A 16,043-nucleotide genomic window follows, 5' to 3' on the forward strand; every position below is an offset into this window, starting at 1 on the left:
TTATCCTCCCAGCAGGGGAGGAAAGGTCATGACGGCCGTGCCCTGTCCAGACCTTAAGAGTCTATATAACTTCGACCGCGAGCTTGAGACGGTCAGAACAGCTGTTTCTCTACTACGGCGTACTAATAAGGCCGTGCTCCCTCCGAACAGTGACTCTCACACAGAATTATGGACATCATCACTCAGGTGTACAAACACGGTGGTTATCCCCTGCCATCCGGGGGAGGTGCCACTCTACTAGGGCTGTCACTACATCATGGGCGGCTCTGCGCGGCGTGCCCCTGGTGGGCATCACCAGCTACCCTCTCCAGATTCTATAGGGTGAATGTGCCGCCTCTACCTTTACTCTCACTGAGGTACGTACTGGCATTCCTCGTGACTTTGTTGTTATGGTCATCCAGTGCTAAAGCACCGCCTCTGGCGGTCAGTAAGGATGAAATAGAACGAAAGTTACGTATGTAACTACGGTTCTATGAATCCTGGATGACCGCCAGAGCGTTCTGTCACTCGGAATCCTCGTGGTTTCGCGAGAAGATTCTGCAGGAACAGATCCTCTGATGTCACCGGAAGATATAGGCTAGCCGGCGTCATCAGGGGTCATGGGTGACTTTGTTGGTATAAACACTCGACCTGCGCATGCGCAAGATGGAGACATCCAGTGCTAAAGCACCGCCTCTGGCGGTCATCCAGGATTCATAGAACCGTAGTTACATACGTAACTTTCGTTTTAACACATAAAAATGGATGTGAAAAAGTTGATTTCAACATTGGTTTATAATATCAGGAAGTATGTGCACACCATAAATCAAATACTCCTCGTAAAGAGATTCCAGCGTGGCTGACAGAAGTTACAAAACAGCTAGCTAAGCTAATGCTAATCGTAGCCTCGCTAGTTTACCCTTGGAAACGGGTTCGCCAAGTTATGCTCAAATCATGTATAAAATCTTAGGGCGATCTGACTAACGGTCAGCGAGATATGCCCGTCACAGACACAACTGTAGTTCCGGGTATCTTAAGATGTCAACGGTGTTTAACGGCGGCAACGTTATCGCACGTTAACGCGCGACGCGTTTCCATGACGACCGACCCGAAAAAAGACGCGCGTGAGGTCATGTTTACATGGATTGTTAAAATTAGTCTGTAAAGTAACTTTAAAAAACAGAGGCACACATACGCAGTACACAGGTACGCTGGTTATTTGTAGCGCTGTTCTTGTCATTTAATAAACAGACCGCTCCAGTTCGACTGCAGGTGCGCTAACGGCGCTAAAAGGAGCTAATGCAGCTAACGTAGCTTACTGGTAAACGGTGCCTGGACTCCGGTGTCGCGGCACGTTAAACATGACGCCATACGCGTTTATTCCCGGTTAGTCGTCATGGAAACGTGTCACGCGTTAACCTTTTGCACAGCACTAGTATCTTCCAATAAGTGCCTGGTTGCAGTTGACGTCTTTGAATTCAAACACTGACACGGGGCCGGTCACAAATCTCAACGCATCACAACAACCCATGTTACCGCATCCAATTTTTACATATACAACGGATTTCCCGTATCAGGGCCCATTCATGCCCGTACCAAAACATCTGTGTCTGTGTGGTTTATTATCATCATCATGTCAGGTGTTCCACTCCAAGGACGTCCCAGACAAGTCCAGCACACCCGAGGAGTTCGCCCGCATGACGAAGGGCATCACCACGGCAACGGCCAAGGCGGTGGCCGCGGGCAACTCGTCTCAGCAGGAGGCCGTGATTGCAACTGCCAACCTGAGTCGCAAAGCCATCTCTGATATGCTGACTACATGCAAGGTGCCAATTCACACACACGCACGCACACACACACACACACACACACATACAGCGGTCTGCCAGATCAGGCCTCGCACAGGCAGCACTCGAGTGCCAGGGAAAACCTGTGAGTCCAGCCCACTGAGAGCAAACTAGTCGAGTCACAACTTCATGGACGCTCGTGTGGTCTGTGTCGCAGGAATAGCTGCGACAGGGAACACAGTGCTTTTGAAGAAACAGACATTTTATTATGGTTTTTAAAAGTACAGTTACATGAAGGCACGTTGCACATTTTTCACTTTGCGACAAGGATTTTGATTAAATCTTATTATTCCTCCAAAAACAATGTTTTTTTAGATTAGCCATTTCAATATTTTCTAATTATTCCAGCAAGCAGCGTACCACCAAGAAGTGAGCGAGGAGCTGAGGAACAAGGCCCTGCAGTTTGGCTCTGAGTGCACCAACGGATACATCAGTCTTCTGGATCAAGTGCTGCAGGTTAGAAACACGTGTCGTGAATGTATAATGTAATAGCGTGTGTGGGAGCATGTGGATGTGTCTAGCTGTTACCTGTGTGTGTGTGTGTGTGTGTGTCGCCTGGTAAGATTTCACAGATCTAATCAACAAGATTATATCCTGTCAAGTCTTTCCCGAGCTCGCTGTGGCTCTGCAGGAACTATATCATCAAGGTCTCACGGCTCACTGCTTCTTTGAGGATGTGAAATGTGACACATTGTTTAATTCCTGAGCACCTATGAAATTCATTAGTTCATCATAAAACGCTACACGCGGACATAAGAACAAGTGTGTCGGCGCATAAATCAACACACCTACACGTCTGCTGTTTAATGATTAAATCGTCGCGTATGCATAATTAGTGATTGGAATTTCATGTTGATCGTGACACGCCGTCAAAGCGCCATGTTTTTGTTTTTGGTCTTAAGAAAGAATGCGTAGTGAGTGGCGACTCGCAACTAAGAACAAAATGTAGAAATAAATACATAAATGTGTTTTATGACTTGTTTTTGTTATGTAAGAATTCGATTGGGGTTCTTTTAAAGACGCCAGAACAGATGGTTTTTCATTCTTATTATTTATGTTAGTCACCGTCTATGCTCTCTGATTCAGTGCTTAACTGTACTGTGTGTGTGCGTGCGTGTGTGCGTGCGTGCGTGCGTGCGTTTGTGTGTGTGTGTGTTTGTGTGCGTTTGCTTTGGCCTCTTGTGCTTTCAGGTGCTGCAGAAGCCCACGCCAGAGCAGAAACAACAGCTGACCACACACTCGAAACACGTGGCCGTTTGTGTGACAGAGCTCGTCCAGACAGCTGAGGCCATGAAAGGTGAGGCCACACACACACACACACTCTCTGTCACACACTCCTTTACCCTCGCAAGAGTTTGGCTTGACAAGTTAGTTAAGTGTGACCCCCCCCCCCCCCCCCCATTCTCACTGATGTCAGCATAAAGGATAAGGACTGTGATGATGCTGGAGATCAGTCAAAGGAGTTTCTCGTGTGTGGAAAAATATTATGTTCCCGAGTCTCACTCCATTCCTAATAAAGATGTAGACGTTGGATCACTTTAGAATATTGAGATTGCACCGTAGAGCAATCGCCTCGCAAATTGCTCCGAAATGAAACTCTGTAGGATTATTGTGACAGAAACATACCGGACCTGCTCTCTCCACAAACTGCACTGCCACATCTGACAGGAGTAATAGATTGTGTTTGGGTGAGAATTAGATTTCGGCATACAGCTTGGAGACCCAGCGGGGCTATCCACTTCACCTCTCTAATGTCCCATGTGTTCTCTCTCTCTCTCTCTCTCCCTCTCCACTGCTCTCTCCTGGCTGCCTCAGATGGAGGTAAGTGGGATATAGTGCGTTTCGCTCCTTCAGATCGCCTTTCATAGAGTCAGAAAGCAACGGAGGGCTGGGGGGGGGGGTGTGGGGTTGGGTGGAGCGGTGAGGTTTGCAGAACAAATTTCCCCAGAGCTCAAAGAAATCCACGAAAACATTGTTCCATCTGCTTTACCAAGCTGTTCCCAAACAGTTCACTTTTATAGGCACTTAAAAACCTATAAATGGTAAATAATCTATCAAGTGCGCACTTCTTTTACCTTTTAATTCACACAAACGGTTATTTGTAGAGTAGACGATGACATTAAACAGTGCGTGAAAAGCAACATGTGGTTTAATGTTGGCTTCTTTATTTTTTCTAATATGAGATAAAATGTTGCTCGGCAGAATTATACCTCTGGTGTTTTATTTTGAGGGTTTTTGAGCATGCTGTAACCAGCGTCTGAGCACGTTTTCGATGCCTTTTCACAGGATCAGACTGCGTGGACCCGGAGGACCCCACCGTCATCGCTGAGACCGAGCTCCTCGGTGCAGCGGCGTCCATTGAAGCTGCCGCCAATAAACTGGAACAGCTGAAACCCAGAGCCAAGCCCAAGGTAAGTGCCCCGCTCTCAACCTTTCCCCGACTACACAGACACATACACAGCTTTTTGCCATCAATCAGCGGGGGAGAGCACGTGAGCCAAAGGTAGAAAAAAGGTGACACTGACTTTGAAACTCCTCGAGCTTATGTTGGAACGGGTTCAAATGTGTGATGACCTTTTTCTCAAACTGAGGCGCCTCTGACTTATTGAACTTTATTTCCTTTGCTTTACTGCACTGCTCCTTGTCTCTAAACTGCACTTAGACTGACATTCACCTCCTCCATTACCAACAAAACAAACCAGCCTAAACACATAATACGCAGGAAAAAAAACAGACAAAAAATGCCACTACTTTTGGACAGTAAACTGACCCTTTTTTACAGTTCTGTATACATTACAGGATTGCATTTGTGGTTTGTTGCTGCATGTTAATTGTGTGTTTGTTTATCTGTCTCTGGAGACTGAATAGTTGGATCATTATGCTCCTCATTGTGTGTCTGTTGTGTCGTCGTCCCCACCCTTTTCTATACCTCTTCCTGTGCGCAGAGATTGTCATTTCCACCCTTTCCCTCTGTGATATGAAGCGCTGCATATTTAGGTTACCCCCAGTTTTAATAAAGAACCATATAATGCTCTGTCTCATACTATAATCCCGCAGCTACAGACTGCACTTATGAAAAGGGGGATTAGTGAGTGAAAGGGTTTTCCCTCTTTTGGATGTCACTGTCTCCCTCTAGTGATCTAATAGGAAGCAACCGTTCCAAAACAGTATTTGAAGGGGGAAATCCTACTTTTACTAACAGCTATGCCTCACATCCATCCACAATTTGTTTTCACATGCAGAAGCAAAAATTAAATGAATAAATAAAGATTCAATTAAAAAAAAAAACAATCCTGGAGTGTGTATTGTGCAGAACGGTTATTGATCAAATTAGCGTTTTTTTAAATGTTTGATCCTAGTATTTCAGTCCACAGATTATTCCTTCACAGAGGAACAACATAATACAATTGTTTATTCAATATTAATCGTGTTCGGAGACGGGAGTTAATGAGTGAGGTATTACGGCTACGAGCTGTCATGTAATCGATCATTTCTCTAAAAACAGACTGGATGTGTCGTCCACCTTCTCTTTACTCTGCGTCCTCGCTCATCCCCTCCCATCCTGTACAGACGGAGGCTTCTCCTGTTCTCGGCATGTTTCCCCCTCCCTTGTGTCCACTCCTCCCCTCCTCCTCCCCCTTTTTCTGAGCCGTTGTAGACCTGGAAGCCTTCTCTGCAGGGCTCTGTCTGATATGTTTGATATATTAGGTTGTTATTCAGTCCAACTATATATCAAACATATTCCTACAGTGTCCCGCCCTGTCTGCAGCCACATGTGCCTTATGTTGTTTACGGAGGTGTAGAAAAACGTGTGTCGACTTCCGAGGCACAGACGGTCATTTGTTTGTTAAATGCCGCTCTGTTGTCACTGGAAAAAAACCCCAAACCTTTCAGACTGTGCTGTGTGTATTTTGTCCACGGATAATGCTCAGGGTCGTAGCTTCCATTGAGGATACGGTTGTTGTTTGTTTTTTTGCGGAGAGTACGAGGGGGATTACATTCTGCAATTAAAGACTGGCACTTAGCGGATATTTTATAGGGTGATAAAAGGATTTTATAGTCTTCATGTGGATCCATTCTATTACTTTAAAGGTCAAGTGCGTAAGAATTAGTGGCATCTAATGGTGAGAGGACTCCAGCGCTTTCCCTTCCCTTTCCCAAGTACATGAGGGAACTATGTTGGCCTTCGCAGCTTACGCTACAGTTCAAAAGTTTGGGCTCACTTAGAAATGTCCTTATTTTTGAAGGAAAAGCACTTTTTTTCAATGAATATAACATTAAATGAATCAGAAATACACTCTATACATTGTTAATGTGGTAAACGAATATTCTAGCTGCAAACGTTTTAATGGAATATGTACATAGGTGTATAGAGGCCCATTTCCAGTGTTTTAATGGTACATTGTGTTTGTTAATTGTGTTAGAAGACTATTGGATGATTAAAAAACCCTTGAAAACCCTTGTGCAATTATGTTAGCACAGCTGAAAACAGTTTTGCTGGTTCTTTGACGAAAGGGCAAGGCAAGTTATTATTTTGAATTACAAATTTATTTCTAATTATGTCTCATTATGTCTTTCGATGAATAAAAGTGTGAGCTTTAATGGAAAACACACAAAAAATGTATAGGTGAGACCAAACTTTTGAACAGTAGTGTATGTTCAACTTCTGCCAGTAACCCCCCTTAAATGTTACACACTGGACCTTTAATGCTATTAAATACATAGATTAATAAATTATTTCTGGGCTGAGAATATTTACTCCTTCTCATTGAGAGTGAATTTCAATACAAGCAGACAGTAATAATGATAACAATAATGCATTTCACAGCAAATAAATCAATAACATCGTGACACATTGGTTCAGGTCGGTCCATTGTGGCTCTGCTCAACTCCGTCTGACCCTGCGGTTTTTTTTGTGCAATTTCGGTTGTATAATGAGAATAAAGATTATTTCCTTACTTTCCTTTCATTTCCTTTCCTAACTCTTAAATTGCTATGTGATCCTCCCTCCAGCAGGCAGATGAGACGCTGGATTTTGAGGAGCAGATCTTAGAGGCGGCAAAGTCCATCGCTGCAGCAACTAGTGCTCTTGTTAAATCTGCATCTGCAGCTCAGAGAGAACTGGTGGCACAAGGCAAGGTCAGTTTACACACACACACACACACACTTGGACACTCTGGGAAATCAACATGCTACATGATATTTAATGGAATATTTCAAACTCTAGGTGGGCTCTAATCTCGCCAATGCAGTCGATGACGGCCAGTGGTCACAGGGTCTCATATCAGCGGTACGTTTCTGTAAAAAAATACAAGTAAATTCACACATAAATGTGGCGGATTAAAAGAAAACAACGTGAAAATGCTTGACTCTTTGTCCGATGTAGGCGCGTATGGTCGCAGCAGCCACCAGTAGCCTGTGCGAGTCGGCCAACGCCTCAGTTCAGGGCCACGCCAGTGAGGAGAAGCTCATTTCTTCAGCCAAACAGGTTGCGGCCTCCACGGCTCAGCTGCTGGTGGCCTGCAAGGTGAAGGCGGACCAGGATTCTGAAGCCATGAGGAGACTACAGGTGAACACTGAGATTATATATGGGAATTCATTATGTTTATTTATGAATTTATCGCGTGCTAATAACTTTTTAAAAAACTTTTTAAATCGTTTCTGTGAAGGCTGCCGGCAACGCGGTGAAGCGAGCTTCAGACAACCTGGTGAAGGCGGCTCAGAAAGCGGCGTTTGACAAGATGGAAGATAACACCGTGGTGGTAAAGACCAAATTTGTCGGCGGCATAGCTCAGGTGAGACAAACTCCTGAGAAGGTCTTCAGAAGGAAAATCAATCGCGTTGTGTGATTTGCCATTTTGACTGAATGTTCACAGCTCTCGTTGAAATATCACAGTTGTTTTTCTGCACTTGTGATGAGTTTATGTTGTTTTTTTACCAGACGGTAGCATTTAGCTGATTTATAGTGTCTTTCTAGTACAGCAGATCATCTCCTTCTAATTCATCCTTGCAGAAATTTGACAGGTTTGCCCCCCCCCTCAGAACTCCAGGATGCTACAGGCAGCTTTAATTTTCATCCTGACAGATTAATTTACCATCTCAGTCAGTGGTGCAGCTTAGCTGGGCTTTAGCTCGTCAGTTTCTGTTTTTTTTGACCTATGAGACTCATTGTCTCAAACTCATTCATGTTTAATCTTTTCTCGCTTAAATGTATATTTCATACACATTTAGACCAAACAGTCAATTGTTTTTGTTTTTTATACGTTTACTGCTTTAATTCATTTTGAATGTATTTATATATGCTTTATTATGCCATATTGATAAAATGACCGACACAGAAAAGCCATAGATGATATATCAAATATTTTTGTTATTGTATACTCTTCAGTGACTTTGATTTTCCTTCTTAATTATCGATCATTGTTTTTATACACATAATACACCTACACTAATTAAATAACACTCAGATTCTGTCCTTAAACACACCTTTGTTTGCCTTAACTGTAACCGCAGGGTCGCTGTCCTGTTGGATTGTTGCTGTAATCCAGGAATTTTGTGTTGCAGGGCTGCAACTCCTTTTGCAGACTTTTTTTTGTGACCTCAAAGTCAAGGTTTAGTTTTAAAGTCAGTTTTGGAGTTGAAAAGCAAAATATTTTTAGACTGCAGGTTGCGTCTACACAGGAGTTGTGGCATCACTTCATATTAAAATGGAACTTCTAATAGAGTTTGTACAGGCTGTGTGGTGTGAGGCTGAGCTATGCCGAGCTGTACACTAGGTTTTTTTTTGTCCTTTTGAAGCCGTCGTATGAGAATGTGCTTAAAATAAGCGAAAGGGCACGTTAACAGTCACGCGTGTGCTTCCCGTTTCACTCAGATCATCGCAGCTCAGGAGGAGATGCTGAGGAAGGAGCGGGAGCTGGAAGAGGCTCGGAAGAAGCTGGCTCAGATCCGACAGCAGCAGTACAAGTTCCTGCCCAGTGAGTTGAGGGAGGACGAGGGCTGACTCTGGGCTCAGCAGGAACCGAGTTTGCTGCACTGACGAAATCCTCTTTTTTTTTTTTCTTCTTTTGGGCTGATGTTTGCCGGTGTACAAATGGCTCCTTTTTTACTCTCCAGAGTAATATACGGCACTTGAAACAGGCCTGTTTAGTGAGGAAACAAGTGCCTGTGCTTTAGTTTGTGTGTATGTGTGTGTATAAGTGTGTGTGTGTGTGTCGACTTCATGTGCGTGTGTGTATCTGTCGGTTCATAGCGCTGACATTTGAATAAGTTGTCAATATGAGCAAGTGGAGAGTGTGTGTGTGTGTGTGTGATCTGATAAACATCGCTTTGTGAGTGTTGACTGCATTCCTGACCGTCACAGTTGTGAACTGAAGACGTTACGAATGCAGAAATCCTCTATAATCATTGAATGTTCTATAACGGCTGAAGGTTCTGAGCAAATAGAGATCAATTGGTGACAAACCTAAAGGTCCATAGCTTGTAAAAACAAACTATGAACTGTAGATGTTAAAAAAACAACAAAAAAAAAACCAAACATCTAAGTTATTAAAAAGGCAGGAAGGAGATTTTTCATTTCACCACTGCTTTGCATGCACCCTATGGCTATACATATCAGTGATGCTACTAACCAATAGAGTAGTATACAGAAAGGCACTTGTATTTTACTTAGAAAAAAATAATGTGAAATTTGGGTTCGCTGTTCGCCTAAGAAATCATTTCAAATGTCGGATTCTGAAACTAAGCTATGTCGTCGGCTTGACACCAAACAACGGTTTGCTCTGATTAAGTAAATCGGGTCAAATGAAAAGCAAATGGGAGCAAATAACAAGTTGGAATAGAAAAAAAAAAAAAAAAAAAAGGCCAATAATAGCTATAAATATATTTATTCTTGAAAAAAAAAAAGACGTTTTCTAAAGGAAAAAAAAGTAGTTGTTTAAGAGCAGACAAGTGCAATCTATGTTAGAATCTGGACTTTACGTGACCAAATAATGTTCCTTGTGCTTTACGTTGTGCTTTCTGTCAAACCCCCCCCCCCCCCACACACACACACCCTCATATACGCACGTGTAGGGGAATATTGAATAATGTTTACATTTCCGCTCTCATGTTTGTTCATGTTTTAATCCCTCTCGCGTCACATTACACTGGCCAGATTTCGTTTGGGTTCGCTGGCTAATGAACACACAACCATACAGTTATTTACCACCAGTCACACCCCACTGTCACGGTGATGGTATTTTAGACCTCTATAGCAACCGGTCTATAGCAATATTCTCGCAAGATAATGAGTGTCTACGTTTTGTTACTGGACGATTGGATGTGTGCGCTCATATTTGAATGAAACGAGCATACGTTATGCACTGAAGTTGGCTCATCAAACCTACGCACTGAAGACTTATTTAGAGCTTCTGTTCTGTTAAATGTGAAAACGTTCGCTTAGCAAAGTCGAAGGATTTAGATTTGAGTTCTGGTTGAGGAAACGGATTCAATAACTTTATTTTCTTTGGTATATAAATGTGTTATATATATATATATATATGTGTGTATTATATATATACATATATGTGTGTGTGTGTTATATATACATATACATACAGTATATATACATACGTATGTATGTATATACGTACATATATTTATGCATATATGTGTATATATGTGTATGTACATACATTTATACATATATGTACATATGTGTGTGTGTTATATATATATATATACATATACATATAGTATATATACATACATATACACATATATGTGTATATACGTACATATATATGTATATACGTACATATAAACGTGTATATGTATACGCACGTATATATGTACATATATTTATGCATATATGTGTGTATATATATATGTACATATGTGTGTGTTATATATACATATACATACAGTATACATACATATACACATATGTGTATATACGTACGTATATATGTATATACGTACATATATACGTGTATATGTATACGCACGTATATATGTACATATATTTATGCATATATATGTGTGTATATATATATATGTACATATGTGTGTGTATATATATATATATGTACATATGTGTGTGTTATATATACATATACATACAGTATATATACATACATATATATACACATATATGTGTATATACGTACATATATACGCGTATATGTATACACACGTATATATGTACATATATTTAAGCATTTCTGTATATATATATATATGTACATACATGTAAACATATATGTACATATATATGTATTGCAAAAATGTTAAACAGTTAATCTCCTTAGTCTGTCCATGCCAATGCCTGGTCTGCATTGTGTACTAGTGCCTTACTTGAGTCTGTCCTGTGAGCAGCTGGAGATCAGGCTCGGTGGGAGTCTGAGTTTTCCTCTCTGAGTCAGAACACGATGCCATTCTAATCCCCGCCGGGGTCTTAATAAACTGTCACCTACTCCTTTTTGCCATACAATACAACACAATGCCTTGGCTGGTGACTTACCTGTCTACAATGTTCTAATGCTGATACGAAAAGGGCATCTGTGGATAACCTTAGGATTTAGAGACCATATCAGAAAAACTAACACTAGACTGCATTCCATGAGCATGTGGCAATTTGTGTTCGAATACCTTCCTCGTTTCACCGTCTGATTACTACTAAAACAATACGTTTTTATCAGTAAATGTAATAATTACCCTGAAATATGTTGTCTTAACTGATTTTGTCCAAGTATTAACAGAAATAGGAAAAATAGGAAGACAAAAAAAAATCTGTTATGAATTGGTGTTGTGCTTTCTTTAAGAGACTGCATTTGTTTTATGATTTTATGCTGTATGTATAATATTTATCTGGTCACAAAAGTATTTTTTGTATTCACAAAAAAAATTAAAAAAAAGAGTTTCAAACAACGGTCGGAATCATTTGATCCTGTTTCCTGTCGGTGCATCATAATACAGTAGCTGACGTTACAGATGTGAAGTGAAGGGGGGGAGGTTGCTGCATTCTTTCCAGCAGATGTCAGTATCGTCCTTCACAGCTCAGTGTGGAGGGGTCAGTCAGTGGATGTTTGGAGAAATGTGTTCTAGTGGAGGGATTGGCAAAGTTAGTCAGACCAAATAAGGACACAGAGGATGTGTTTTTTTTTTTTTTTTTCTTCTCCTTCTCTTTGTTCACAGACCAGACCTTGAAGTATGCAGTAATTTCCATTTAAACGTTGTGGTCAAGAATGAGATTTTACTCAACACGGTTGCAAATCTAAAAAAAAAAAACCTCTGTGTTGCTATTGATCTTTGTCAATAATCAGTACATTAGACACAAACGGTCTAATAAAACGTTATTCCTGCACACTTGTCTAAAAAAAAAAAAAAAAAAAGCAAAAACTGAGTCTCTGATCCAACGGTGCACAAGGCCAGAGTGTGTAAACGATGGCGAGAGGTGACGAGCGCAACACAATGATTCATCCTAATGAACACCATATTTGGTTGTTTGAGTGTTTTGGTCTCATACAAGGCCAGGCCACACAGTGAAAAGAGGGGAAACTGAAGCCATGTGTTTAACTGGGAGTGCCCATCTAACACTCACCCTCTCTGTGTCTCCGTCTCAAGGACCATGGAGGATGTTTGTCTGGTTAAATCTGGCATTCGTACAGAACGATCGAAAAAAACCTCAGGAGATTAATGATGTGAAGCAGACGTGTGGTCTGGTCAAATCCTCCCTTTTTTTTTTCTTTATTGTTGCTGAACCCCGTGATTTAAGGCTAATTAGCAAACCGCTCGCTAATCGCTATAATATGTATTGCTGTTTTACTGTTAATATTTCCATTTTGGCAGAGTAAGGTAAGCACGGTCAGCGCGATGACTGCGATGAAGAGTAAAAGACGGAGTTCGGGTTTCTCCTGCACTCAACCACCCCTATTTTGATTTTTTTTTTTTTTTTTTTTTTAACTCTAACAATATTTCCCAGGCTTCTTATATTTGTGCTTTCTATCACAGGACGGACAGTAAAGATGCTCACCTGATCTGTCACACTGTGACATGACACCATTAACCCCCTTTGACCCCCCCCCAGAGACTCATATGGAGCTTGTTTCGAAGCTAGAAACTCCGGGGTGAAACAATACTGCAAACATTTCAAATTGCATTACGCTTTGGATATATTCTCAACCTAATGAGATAATCCTTAGCAGCAACGGTGTGTGCATGTCTTGCATCCTATGCTTTAATCCCCACAACCCCCCCCCCCGGCAGCCATTTAGCTCATGCTTTGTTCCATGCTCAAGTTCTCAAAAACCGAGAGAACACCCGAGCTAAAGCAAACAACATCGGGGGCCGTATCTCCATTTTTTAAAGCCGCGCGAGAGCGACAATAAAATGGCCGATAGTGGTTTCTTACTGTAAATCCTTATGTTTCAGTTATTCCAGTTGAGTTACGTGGACCCGGTTTGGAGACGAGTTAGGCTCAGGCTGTGATACTGTGAAGGAATGGAGTCATGTGCTAAGAACAGCCTTGGTGAAATGGAGAGTTCAGTGTACAGCCAGTAATAGCACGTTAATAATACTCTTCAAATCTAGAGTCTTTATCACTTTCTCTGTGTGCTTTTTTTGGGAAACTGCCACTTTATGTCATATTACTTCAACGGAAAATAATAAAGAAAGTGAATGTGAACTGACTTTTTTTTTTTTTTTTTTTTTTTACTTGGAAGCCAGTGTTAGTATAAAATTATACAACGTCAGGAGGGCATAGTTGTCTTTCTTTACAACATAGAGAGAGAGAGAGGGAGAGACTTTCTGCCCTTAGCCGGTTTCCTCCAGTTCTGAAGAGAAGGGATGAAAGAGGAAGTGAGGTTTGGGAAAAAATGCATGCAAGGAAAAAGCTTTTAGGTTTAGGGCTGGGCTATTTGTCCAAAGCATGCTTTTTAGATTTTTAGATTTTTTTTTTTTTCATAGACAACATCTAAATCTGACTGTTTTTGTCATAATAAGAGGTTATTCTCGAGTCATAAACGTCAGACAATGTGAGGGATGTTCCCCCCCCTCGTTTGTCTTTGGTGGCCGCGTTTCAAGCCCACCTGCTCTCTGAGACGTTTATGAGGGGTTTCTGTGGCTGAGGAAAGGGGTTTAGACGAGGCGTTTTCAGGTTGGTCGAAAACTGATTAAAACGGTGGAGTTAGTTCGTGGTTGGCATCCGTCCACTCTGTCAGGAAGTTTCACATAATCCAGACCCAAAGATGGTGTGGTGGAGCGAGGTAAGAAGGTACTTAACAAGCTATTACGAAAATTACAGAAACCTCCCAGAAACCCGTCTAATTTGCTTTCTCCCGACGTTTATGTTACTTCTCCTGTATTTTCACCGTTCAGGTTCTACCCACGAGGATTTTGGCTTTTATTACTGAACCACAATTGTTGGCTGAAGTGATGAAAGCCATCATCCTCCAGTCCATGTTTTCTCATGTTCTGTTGAATTGCAAGGCACATGTTCCAGGCAGTGTTCCAGGGATGCTGTTACATGGAGTGTGTGTGGACTTAATGTAAGCACACTAGTGCTGTACTGGCAATTTAAATTGCTCTTAGAAGGCTGATGCAAAGAAAAGGCTGCCGAGTGCTAAGTGAGCGAGGTCAGTGTGTTTGAGTTAGGACGCCTGCTGTTTACCCTACACTCACATACCTGCTCAGAGAAGAAGCGCTCGTCTAACGTAAACCTGAAAGACAGCAGCTGATGGATCTTAGAGAGCCTTTTTACTCAGGACTGGATGACTTGACTATTTTAGGTCATCAGGCGAGTTTGCCCAACATGTTGGCTCCATAATCCAGTCTGCAGCCAGTGATTTAATGAGAATAGTAAACAGACTCCGTGCTGCAGAAGATAGCTCGTGTTCCCTTCATACGGTGGAGCTGCAATCTCACAAAACTCGAGAGGTTCTACAGTTGTGTGTCGTTCCTAGGGTTGCAAAGGGGCGAGTAAAATATCTTGCATGAAACCGGTCCATGGCGCAAAAAAAGGTTGGGAACCACTGTACGACACTCTTAGAAATAAGGGTTCCAAAAGGGTCCTTCTACAAGGGCTGAAGAAAGGGTTTTTTCAACGGTTCTTGGTAACACTAATGGTTCTAGTAAGAACCATTTTAACCCAGAGAACCCTTTAAAACTCCTTTCCTGAATAAAGGGTTTTAAAAGGGTTCTTGGTGGAACCCGCCAAAAAGGGTTCTCCTTATATGGTTCTTCTTAGCACTTTTATTTCTAAGAGTGTAGATGATTACATTTGTATTTGATAGTTGCAATTTAAACATTAAACAAATATAATATCATCATTACTTCGTCCACCGGCTCAGATGTGTGCCGTCAATAGTCTTGTGCAGTAAGCAGTGTGCTATGTCCATTGTGTGTGATTGAGGAATGGCACGGATAGCTAAGTGTGCTTGAATGGCATCTGTTTTGTTTTTGTCAAGATTATGCTTGAATATACTTTCCCCCAAATATATTTAAGTTCCCTATGAAGAGCCAACCTTCACTTTTGAAAAATTCCCAGTTTATTCCTGTTTATTCCCATAAATTCATGTTTATTCCCTTAAAATTCCCATTAATTCCCATGGAAAGTTTCCGTCTTTGAAAATTCCCAGAATTGTGTCATTCCAAATAATAAAATAGTGGTTGATTTCGGTAATTGCTCATTTCAACAACGATAGATTATAATCACATTGAATTCAACCAAGTGGAGAGGAGAGACAAACCCAAGTGCTTTATGTGAAACATTGGTTTCTTCACATAATCTTTAATATCAAGCCAGTGTTTGGGAAAAGTTGGCAACTGCCTGAGACCATAAGCTCAGAAGGCCCCGCGGGAAATGGCTGCTTACACAACTCCACTTTTGTGAGAACCTCTTATATAATATGGCAATTATCTATACAGTCCAGGAGTCTGCACTTACACCAATGTTGGAGCTCGGACAAATGCCACTTATTTGCTTTTCAATTTGATGTAGTGACGTTTTTCTGGGGTTCCCAAAGTTCCTTTGAAACAACCCCTGCGAGCCAAATATATCAAAGTGGCATTTCCAGTGTCAGATTGCACGGAATGTCAAAATCCTGACCCATTCGTAACGCCGACACACCCGTAAGCTTGATATGAAAGAACTAGGTATTTTGAGTGTCAAGTTGCACGGAGAAATACGACTTATACTCTAATCCTTATGTAACTCTGCATGAGACAGAATTCATCCTT

At 41.5% G+C, this 16,043-nt stretch overlaps 1 protein-coding gene across 1 annotated transcript in view; it reads left to right on the top strand.

Annotated features, from left to right (window-relative positions):
* tln2b (talin 2b) overlaps positions 1-8,836 on the top strand; it is a gene marked incomplete at its 5' end in the record, with an annotated part of 58,366 nt that extends 49,530 nt beyond the window's left edge. Inside the window, 9 exons of the mRNA XM_083894042.1 lie at positions 1,620-1,805; positions 2,175-2,282; positions 3,018-3,123; positions 4,113-4,237; positions 6,840-6,965; positions 7,054-7,116; positions 7,213-7,395; positions 7,496-7,621; positions 8,701-8,836. Coding sequence (XP_083750168.1) covers positions 1,620-1,805; positions 2,175-2,282; positions 3,018-3,123; positions 4,113-4,237; positions 6,840-6,965; positions 7,054-7,116; positions 7,213-7,395; positions 7,496-7,621; positions 8,701-8,829 — 1,152 coding nt within the window. The 3' untranslated portion in view covers positions 8,830-8,836. The remainder of the gene's footprint in view (positions 1-1,619; positions 1,806-2,174; positions 2,283-3,017; positions 3,124-4,112; positions 4,238-6,839; positions 6,966-7,053; positions 7,117-7,212; positions 7,396-7,495; positions 7,622-8,700) is intronic.
* Positions 8,837-16,043: the final 7,207 nt, after the last annotated feature.

The sequence above is a fragment of the Microchirus variegatus genome (genome assembly GCF_963457635.1).
Source record: "Microchirus variegatus genome assembly, chromosome: 8".
Taxonomy (NCBI): Eukaryota; Metazoa; Chordata; class Actinopteri; order Pleuronectiformes; family Soleidae; genus Microchirus; species Microchirus variegatus.